The sequence below is a fragment of the Raphanus sativus genome, unplaced genomic scaffold (assembly GCF_000801105.2).
Source record: "Raphanus sativus cultivar WK10039 unplaced genomic scaffold, ASM80110v3 Scaffold2347, whole genome shotgun sequence".
Taxonomy (NCBI): Eukaryota; Viridiplantae; Streptophyta; class Magnoliopsida; order Brassicales; family Brassicaceae; genus Raphanus; species Raphanus sativus.
In genome coordinates this window covers 5,649-16,034 of record NW_026617655.1, presented here as the reverse complement: position 1 = coordinate 16,034, position 10,386 = coordinate 5,649, and the positions used below count along the sequence as shown (strand labels likewise).

Genomic DNA, 10,386 nt, shown 5'->3' with positions numbered 1-10,386 from the left:
TTTGAGTAGTCAGACGTCTGCAAACAGAGAGACACAATGCGACTTTGGCGCTAAACTATCCAAAAATATACTCGTGGATCCAAAATGTAGTTTCCAAGTGCTAGCGAGAGGTTGAATATATGTGTATTCTTACTTCATCTTTGCTCTTTCAGCTTGTCCATAGGAGTATCAGTCCAGGCTGTAGTGTCTCCGCGTCCTTCTCTAGCATTTCTGCTAAATGTCGTGGTTGATTGCTGCACAGGCACCCCGGTCTGCAAACGAAGAAGTCCAGATGAGACCGAATTTCTGAAGCCTATAAAGATAGTTAAAAAAGAAAAGGGTTTCCGAATTCAAGTGTGGTTTCTCTCACCTTTCTTTCAGGAGGAAGGGTTCGTCATCCACTCGTCTCTTAGGTACAGGTTTAACCTCGGTTTGCTGCTAGGAGCTCTGCATCGCCTTCCATTGATATGCCTGCACACCAAGAAATACTCCATTACTAATTCATCACCATAAAGACAACGAGATTAAAGAGCCTGCATGGCATTGTGAATCATCATTGTCACCTTGGGATCTTCTCCACTGTGCTGCTTCTTGCATTGAGCGTAATTCAGCCTGAGGAAACAAGTACACCATGTTTCTTAAGTGATTTACACAGAGTAGATAGAAGCGATCAATTCAGATGGAAAAATACCTAAAAGCCTCCTGTTCCTCCTTGAGTTTAATCTTGTCATCCATAGCTTTTCGCTGCAGAACATAATCTATTAGATATATAAACGATTTCACGTTTAGGACAACCACATAGAAAGAGATGAATAGAATATATGCTAGCCTAGTGATTCAGAAAGCATAGAAGTTTAGAACCTCACCTTTTCTGGATCTTGTAAGTCTTTGAAAGCTTTATTCAGCAAAACGAAAGCTTCCTGAGCTTGCGGATGAGAGCATTTGTCTGGGTGACTAAAAGAGACAGTTTCCAATATCTGCACGCCAAAGTTGTCTTAGTTTCTTGCATATTATTGGCACATCATATTAGAGATCCTCAATAAGTTATAGCTACATCAGGAAAAATGGCAGAGATCTCAAAGTTGAAAACATAAGTTCCTAAGCGCCTACATCACAACTTATGTGTCGTCTAGAAGCAATGGCAAGATGTCTATACTAATCATGAAACTGATTATTAAGCAAGTTTTAGGGACTACCAACCATTTTTCTTGATCTAATAATGTACCAGAAACCCTACCTCTTCTTCATGCTATCAGCAGCCATATTGTGGTTCACTCCTAAAACATCGTATGGGCTATCAGCTTCAGCTTCCATGATCCGTGTCACCTGCTCATGTGAGGCGTATGAGTTGCCACTCTAGAGAATACATGGATTGAATTTTTAACGTCAGAAGAAAAACTAAGTAAGAACCTCTTCAAATCGCTCTGCCTCGTTTGACGATGCAACTTCTGCACAACAGCAGGTGGAGCAGGTCCAATAAAATATGCCGAATCTTCTTCTAGCTCAGCTTCTCTGAAGCATTTCAAAAGAATCATTAATTAAGAAACGAGTTAACCAAATTAAAAAAGTTGATAATCTCTGAAATGGCAGTCGATTAAACGCACCTGAGTTCAGCTTGCGCTTCTGTTAGCTTTGCTGCTGCAGCAAGTAGCTCAGCCGATGGCATTGCAGGTCCAATCACCCTAAAAAAAATTACAACAACATCATGCTTGGTTCTCGATAAAACTTTTTAAGTTTATTAACTCAAAGCGTGAATCACCTTTTCTTTGGACCAGCAATATCATCTGCTCCACGAGTGTTCTCATCTGCTACAGTAGTAGCTGCTTCACTCTTCTTCAAAGGGGCAGAATCATCAAGGGTTTTTCTCAACTTCTTCCTCGACGCCTTTAATTAGATGTCCGACCACATCTAAAGAAGGAGAAGCACCTGGTGGCAACAAAAAGACTCTATCCCCCGTTCCTTTAACTTTAAAGATAGAAACAGCTTCTTCAACCTCTTCTTCAAAGCGATCTCCGAAATACCCTTTATATCAACCGCTTGCCCATCATCTATCATTTTCAAAAGCTACCCACAAAAAAAAAAGCATAAACGATCAAAAAAACTTTATGAATCATTTAACACAAGGCAATGAAATATCACCATTACCTGTTTCAAATCATTGCCAACGTTAGGAAACTCTATGAGCATCTCCTTTACAACTTTCAGGATCATCCTCTTGATCAGACATGGACTGAGACTCTGAATCAGACTGAGACTCGTAGTCACGCTTCTTCTTCTTCTTCGTCGTCCTCTTCTTCCTATCTTTCCTCTTTCTCTCCATCTTCTTCCTCTTCTCTCTCTTCCTTCGCTCGTAACTTCCCTCGTTGCCTCTCCGCCGCTCCTTTCTTTGCTTCCTCCGCCGCTTTCTAGAAGATGAATCGGAGTCATCGGAGGTGTAAGAGGAACAAGACGACGAAGATGCAGTTTCATCATCCGAATCAGTATCTCTCTTCCTGTGCTTACCCATTTGTTTCAATCCCTGCAAAATCAAAAATCCAAAACCAATCATAAACCCTAGAAATCGAAAATTGATCGTTAAGCCAGTAAATACCTAATTAAACATCTGGAAACTTGAATTAAGCTAAGCAATAAAGACCCAAAAGCTAAAATCGAAACTTGAGAGACATACAGAGAGATGAATACTCCAATAGCGAATCTGGTTGAATAAGCGGAAGCAAATAAACCCTAGATTCCCCCTTTCAACGATTACATATAAGCTCAGACAATACCTTTGAATCGAGCGACGGCGACAAAGTGGCGCAGATGATCTACAGTTAAACTTCACGTTTACGAGCTCTACAGCATCGGAGAGTTTTTTTTTTTTTTTTTTCAAAACAACGAAAGCAATGGAGATTATTTGCGAAAAGAAAATACTCTAAAAGGTGAAAGCAGGAAATATATATATATATATATATATATATATATATATATATTTTTAATTCTTCTATATACCGTAAATACAATTTGGTTTACACCGAACCAACTAATTGTAGAAACTACTTCCATATTTTAAAATCTGCCCAAACCGGCATAAAAACATAGGAGGATAATAAACGAATGTGGTCCGAGTGAAGATAACCTCCATCTCTCTCTGTAGAATTCTCTCCTACCACTCTCTAGAAACTTCAGCACAAAATTGATGATTGGTGACTGGGAGTGTATCTAAAACTGGACCGACCCAGTGGTTAGACCGGATTCAACCATGAACCAATCATATAGCCGGGTTGGGTTTAATAATTGGTTCGACTATCAACCAGTCATGTAATCTAATTGAATATCAAAGTTATTAAATTGATAAAAACCATTAAAACTATCAAAAATCTACAAATCATTCATATGAATATAAAACTAGTTTGTATTTGCAATATTTTATGTGAAAAATTATTTATATTTTAATTATGTACAATATTTAATATTTTACGCTAACTAAAAATATACTAAACCAGATTATTGAACTAGATTTGACCTAGTCAAGCCATATTGAAACGTGACCCAATTCAACTTCCGGTCTGCTTTTAAAAACACAGGTGGCTGGTGGCTCATTATCGTCGTTACCAAAAAGGTTCGGGGAAAAATGATCATATTGATAAAGTTTTGTTGAGAGAGAGATAATGCCTTGGGAGACATTTGAGAGATCGAGATTCAGATGAGATGGGCTATCTAGAGTACTTTCAGAGTGACATTCACGCGTCATCGCAGTCCATCGGACCCGCTGTGACCTACACGTGTCACCGTCTCCTACCATCGTTCGCCGAGCCACACCGGCAGTCTGCCGCTGGGAAGCCGCCGCCACATTGTTGCCGCACTTCCACCGCCACTAGTGATATTCACGGTGAGCCGCCGCCGCCTTGGTCTGCTGCCAGTGACTGGCCGGTCATGGTGACTCACCGGCGACTCGTGACTAAACTCGTCGATCAGTCAAAGCGGTTGGTTTAATACAATTGATTTTTGGTTTGGATAAACAAGACTGGTTATGAGAAACTGATTTGGCTGAAATTTAATCGGGTTTCTTATTGAAATTTATTTTTGGTTAGGGTTACCGAGTGTTCTAACTGAAGACAAATTTGGTTTAAAAAAACAGTTGGTCAATTATGGTTAAGGATTGGCAGTGGGTCAGAATTGACAGGGTTAACTGTTGATGTTTCATTGGCTTTGACCAAACCATCGTTTACCCGTTTTTAACCATTCAAATGGCATTTTGACTCAATTTTGTCCTAATTTCAGATTTGAAGTCTTTTTTTGAGAATGTGGAGTTCATATATACTTTTTCTCCGAGTTGTTTAAGTGAGGGGTATTCCATTAAATCTTGTGCTAGTGTAGAACTCTTTCTATGGTATTTAGTGTCGAAGCATGTTACGTCTGTTTGAGTTGAGTATTGCGTGATAGTTAGAGTATTCAGTACAAACCGGAATTAGGGATCTAAAGAATTTAACTGTTGATTGGATTGTATGATGCTGAGTGATATTATATATACATATATATAGTTATGAATAGAGACTATGTGACGAGTGTGGGGATTCAGAGATGTCCGAGCTAATGACGCTAGTGTGTGGACCAGAGACGTATGAGCTAGTCATGCACCTTGTATGGTGCGGGGTTGAAAGACATCTATCAGTCTGATCGAGTTCTACAATTTCAAAATGCTTAGTTTTTTCGAATACTATATTTTTTAGATTTTGTACGAAAGTAATGTACAACCAAATCTTATAGTTCTAAAATAATATATATATCCCTTAGAGCATGATTATCCGTTGGATTCTTATTGGATTTCTTAATGATTATTTAAGTATATAAGTGTACATTAGTGGACTTAAGAAATATATTAAGAAAATGTTCGATTTTGTGCCTCCATTAGTAGTTTCTTAATTAAGGGTTTTTAAAAAAAAATAGAATTTCTTAAGATAATTTATTTATTAAATAAAACATATAAAATATAACATTTCCAACATAGGATTTAAAATAAAAACATAAAAACAAAATATAATAAAATAAACGAGGAAAAATAGAAAGAAACATCCGAGCTCAGTTGTTGGCTTCATCACGTCCAAATTTACGCCATATATGTTCCACCAAATCAGCCTTCAGTTGTCGATGCATGTGTTTATCACGAATTATAGTTCGAGCACCCATCATTGGTGATATTTGAAGGCCTATACTGTGATCTTCTCCTTGTTGGAACTCTGAATCATCAAAAGGACGGTATCCATCTCGTTCGTTTTCTACTATCATATTATGGAGTATGATACATAATCTTTCCAATTTTGACTTAATCCCAAAAAAGTGCTGGATTTTAATAATGGCAAAGCGAGCTTGTAAGACTCCAAAAGCACGCTCGACATCTTTTCGGACACCTTCTTGATGGTGAGCAAATAAAGCCGCTTTTGGACCTTGTAGTATTGGAATAGATTGGATAAAAGTTGTCCATTTCGGATAAATACCATCAGTGATATAGTAAGCCAAACGATACTCACTTCCATTGACAGAGAAAGTAACTTGCGAAGCCTGACCATTTATTATGTCATCAAAAACGGGTGAGCGATCAAGAACATTGATATCATTTAAGGTACATGGAGGTCCAAAAACGCATGTCATATCCATAAATCATACGAAGCAACCGCGTCTAAAACGATGTGGGTTTAGCCGAACCACGTGAATATTGACATTTCTAAGCGGTGGGACAATTCTTCCACTCCCAGTGCATACAATCGATGCTTCCTATCATCCCGGGAAATCCACGTCGCTCACAATTAAAAGTAGACGTTTGAAGATCCCCCGGTGTTGGTCTTCTTAGGTACTCATCGCCAAATAAATTTATTATTCCTTCTACAAAATGTTCCACACATAACCGAGCAGTAGTTTCACCGAGTCAGAGGTATTCGTCAACAGCATCAGCCGCAAAACCATACGCAAAGACACGAATGGCTGCTGTACAATTTTGAAGTGCAGAGAGACTACGCCTTCCGAGAGCATCTTTCTTTTGTCGAAAGTATTCAACTTCATTGGAGAGTCGATCAACGATACGCATGAACAGTAGTGACTTGTTCATTCTAAATCGTCGTCAGAATAGATTTCCAGAATATGTTGGAGTTTCACTGAAATAATCATTCCATAAACGTTAGATCGTCTTCTTCAAATTTCTTTCGATATGAACTCGTGTGTTCCTTCTTCCCCTTTCTTCTTGTTGATTGATGGACAAATTTTCTAATATTTGATCAAAAATGTTGATCAAAATATTGATCAAAATTTTCATCATCTTCTCCCTCTCCCTCAAACGTGTTATGAGAAAAGATGCCATATATGTGATCAAAATTTAGTAAGTGTTTTGTTTTTTTTTTGTGAATAATTAGAAGGAGAGAATGAGTCAATGAGAGTTTTAGAAGGAGAGAATAAGTCAGTGAGAGTTTTAGAAAGAGAAAATGAGTCAATGAGAGTTTGTGATGATCACGGAGAGTTTTGGTAAGGAGATGATAATAGAGAGTTTCTGATGAGTTGAAAGAGTGTTTTGTGATTAAGATGAGAAGGAGAAAAACATTTGTTATATAAGAAGCACCTTGAAATGTTGAATAATAAGCATTTGTTATATAGACATACAACTGCAACTCTTCTTATCACTCGTGACACACAAATACAAACGAAACCAAAGCATCACTCGTGACTTGAAAAGCACACATACAAACCAATTAAGACAGCTTGTGACACTAAACTACAAAGAACATGTGACACTATCAGACAAACATCACAATGTGACTTGAGTCACACTAAACTACAAACAGCTTGTGACACTAAACTACACAACTCGTGCAAACTTCTCTAGCTTAATGACACCATCTCCTGAAGATATGAAGCCTTTGTCGTGGAAGCCTTTGTCTCTCAAGCATACTATAGTGTGTATATTTCAAATGGTCCTGCAATCATATACATGTAAATGCATCAGTGAACAACTCGACTATAATTATATAGACCAGAAACAGAACATAAACATTTCACATTAACACTGAAGCAATATTTCACATTAACACTGAAGCACTATTTCATATTAACACTGAAGCACTATTTCACATTAACATTGAAACAATATTTCACATAAACATATCATAAACCGAAGACAGTTAGACCAAAGACACTCGTTTAACCCAACATATCTGAAATTAGCTTATTATTTAGAGCTTCTTCATATTCAGTTAGAGAATCTTTCTTGGCAATGAGCCTGTCAAGCAAACTCATCTTCGAAAGTCTCTCCTTCGCTGCCAAGTCTCTCTCTTTAATAGACCACATGGTCTGAAACTCAGAGGCTGACAGGTGATCTGCGATGCTTCTCTTACCAGAGGCTCTTTTGGCTGCCTTAACGCCAGGAGGTCGGTTGGTTGGTTCATCACCGAGGTTGGAAGTTGCTTGAGAGCTTTCTGATTGTGCTCCATCATCACACTTTCTCTTCTTACCACTTTCAACTTATTCCCATTTCTGGTCATTCCTCAGCTCCTCCCAAGCATGGTGAAGATTAAATTTAATCTTCTGATCGTCGTAGAAGATTTTATGTGCCATTTTACAGTATCATCCTCACTCTGACCACTTGTTCTCTGTCTTGTTGCAGCCGCATAGGTTCCACAAAACTTGGATACAAGATCCTTCATCTTCTGCCACCTTTGCTTACACTGAATGACTGATCGCGTTTCACCTCTTGCCACCTTTGGACTTGCTGCGAAGTACGCTGCAATGCGTTGCCAGAAAGCACCTGCTTTCTGCTCGTTGCCAACCACAGGGTCCTTGCTAGTGTTTACCATGCGCTAATGAGGACTAGATCAGCTTGAAGGAATGGATGTTGGTGACTGTTAAGGAAGGAATGGATCTTGTTGACTGTTCAAAAGTTCAACAAAATTGATGGACTGACTATATGGATTCGTAGAATCCATATCCTAAAATGTCAGAGAATAGAGAGGCAGAAGAAATGTGTTTTACGAGGAATAAAAGAGAAGAAGAAGACTGTTCTAAAAGATGAAAATGAAAGAAACAAAGCATCGGGCTTAATAGAGGAAAAGAGAAGAAGAAGATCAAGTTAGATATGGGTCTTTTAATTGCATTTACTCTTTGAGTTTAGTTGAGTTGAGATGAGTAGACATCTATCTAACTTATTTATTACTACCACACAGTCCTAATGTAACACTAAAAGCAGCATTCATCGAAGCAATTACTACCACACAGTCCTAACTATAACAAGCATTTATTTAACCTAACTACTATCCATACGAAAGCAATTAGTAAAAAGTAAGCGAATGAGGAGCTGCACTAACCTCACCGAGAGTCTTTCTAGTGGTTGCTTCTTGAAGTTACAGGAGGAGGAGCTTCAGTAGAGAACTCAAAGCCTGTGAGGCAGAAGGAGTCCATAGAATGACAAAAGTCCCTGCCATAGTTAACAACACAAACTGTAATCAACACAAACTATAATTAATCTTTCAATCAACACAAACTGTAATGAATCTTACAAGTTATTTTACAATCAACACAAACCGTAATTAATCTTTCAACAACATCCTAGTTCATACGCCTTCACAGATCATAACAGAACACTAGTGTGAAGATTAATGTCAGTGTATCCTCATGACTTTTTAACTAAACAATCAGACAAAAACCCACTAAACATGTAATCAATTTCAATCAAATACCAAAACTTTACAACCACCTACAAAACTAGAAACCGTAATCGCCTATAGTCCAAGAAAACCTAATAGATATACCCTCTCAAACCATGCAGATAAGATCGAATGTAGCTTAATTAAGCAGAAGCAGAGATGTATCTAATATTGAATCGACGATGGATGGGGATTACCTTAATGATACAGGTCTTCACCAGCGCTGCGTTCACCATACAGAGAGTGTAGTCTTCGGTGGTGGGTTTCGATCGGTTTCTAACAGAGAAGACGATGACGACCGAGAGAGTAGTCGTCAGTGGTGGGTTTCGATTGATTTATGACGGAGAAGACGATGAGGAAAGAGACAATAGTCGTCCGTGGTGGTTTTGATCGGTCTTCTGATGGAGAAGACCACAGCCGCCGGAGGAGACGCCGTGAGGAGAGTCATCGTCTGTCGCGGTTTCGATCATCGTTTTGATCGCCTCCATTGGGTCAGAGAAACAAGAAACCGACACAAATGAGAGAAAGAAAGAAAAGAAAAAAAATACAACGCTTCCCATGCTGACGCGTGAAAAAAAAACCCACTTTAAAAACGCTCTCACAACACTTTCATTAAGGATCGGTTATGGACATTTTATTTTGTTTTGAATTAATTAAATGGGTAATCTATACTATTAAAGTACAAGCATGTTTTTGATTTTTACTCTTTTTACCCCTACCAAATAACTTTTCCTTTGTATTCATTAAGGGTATTCTGGACATTCTACGCTAATTTCTTCTTAATTATTTTTTGATTTGTCATTAATCACCGGTTTCCTAATTTAATTTCGGCCTGCGATTATTTCTTTGTTTGATACTGCATCGATTATTTCCATGTTTGATACTGTTTATTAACCACCGGTTTTCTAATTCTAAAATTATTAATTTTGACAACAATCATTATCATTTAGAACGATTTTGAAAAATATAAATATATTTAAACAAATTTCCAACTTATGATCACCGAATTTGTCTTATCATTAGAAAAAATCACAATATTAAAAATACCGGGTTACAAACCGGTAATTCGTTCAACCGCAGGTCCGAGTCGGGTTTCAAAACACCGATCAAAACTATAAAACTGTTATATTGATTTATATTAAAATATCTAATTCAAAATAAAAACCTAAAAATACATGTACAATATAGTTTAACCGAATATAAACCCGGATATAAAAACACATATATGAGACGGGTTATATAAATGCATATACAAGACGGATTTATATAATGTGATTATATAAAATTTTCACCAAATATAAACCCGCCTTTGAAAGCGCGGGTCAAAATCTAGTTACCCTTAAAAACTCAGTTAAGGTGCTGCGATAATTATTGGTCTTATATACTAAAACATAAGTCACCCAACCAATAATAATTTGCCATATAGTTTAAGAAAAAAAATATTTAATAAAATCAAATAAAATAAAAAGGAAGTGACTAAACCTTATGCATTACGTGTGTTTTTGAATATTTACCAAAAGTAAATATTTTCTTAGGCCACCTCTCCATCGGCTCTTTTTTGTCTTAACTCGGTTCTTTTTTAAGAACCTACGATCACCATTAAGAGCACTTTAAGATAACTACCTCTATTCAATTATTTATACTTGTGTAAGATAATTCTATGACCGCTTAATGCTTTTTTAACAAAAAAAGAAAGGAAAAAAAATGTTATATTTGTTGTGATGTCGATTATATGAAGTCT

General features: G+C 37.3%; 1 protein-coding gene, 1 long non-coding RNA gene and 1 pseudogene across 2 annotated transcripts; all 3 read right to left on the bottom strand.

Moving 5' to 3' along the window:
* Positions 1–133: 133 nt before the first annotated feature.
* Positions 134–593, bottom strand: LOC130505522 (uncharacterized). The gene is made up of 3 exons (XR_008941721.1): positions 543–593; positions 350–450; positions 134–251 (listed from the first exon to the last, which is right to left on the bottom strand). It is a non-coding gene; the product is annotated as an uncharacterized LOC130505522 (long non-coding RNA).
* A 61-nt stretch (positions 594–654) lies between these two features.
* On the bottom strand, positions 655–2,885 carry LOC130505521 (uncharacterized; annotated as a pseudogene).
* A 4,261-nt stretch (positions 2,886–7,146) lies between these two features.
* Positions 7,147–7,799, bottom strand: LOC108834094 (uncharacterized). The gene is made up of 2 exons (XM_018607456.1): positions 7,566–7,799; positions 7,147–7,449 (listed from the first exon to the last, which is right to left on the bottom strand). Exons 1-2 carry the CDS (start codon positions 7,797–7,799, stop codon positions 7,147–7,149), a joined length of 537 nt encoding a protein of 178 aa, XP_018462958.1.
* Between the last annotated feature and the right edge of the window lie 2,587 nt (positions 7,800–10,386).

What these genes read in the sequence shown, in the direction of transcription:
- LOC108834094 (XM_018607456.1), bottom strand. Translation starts at nt 7,799, where the DNA reads ATGGTAAACACTAGCAAGGACCCTGTGGTTGGCAACGAGCAGAAAGCA. An exon ending in GTCAGAGTGAGGATGATACT is followed by an intron (nt 7,450 to 7,565) that starts GTAAAATGGCAC and finishes AGTGGTAAGAAG; the next exon opens with AGAAAGTGTGATGATGGAGC.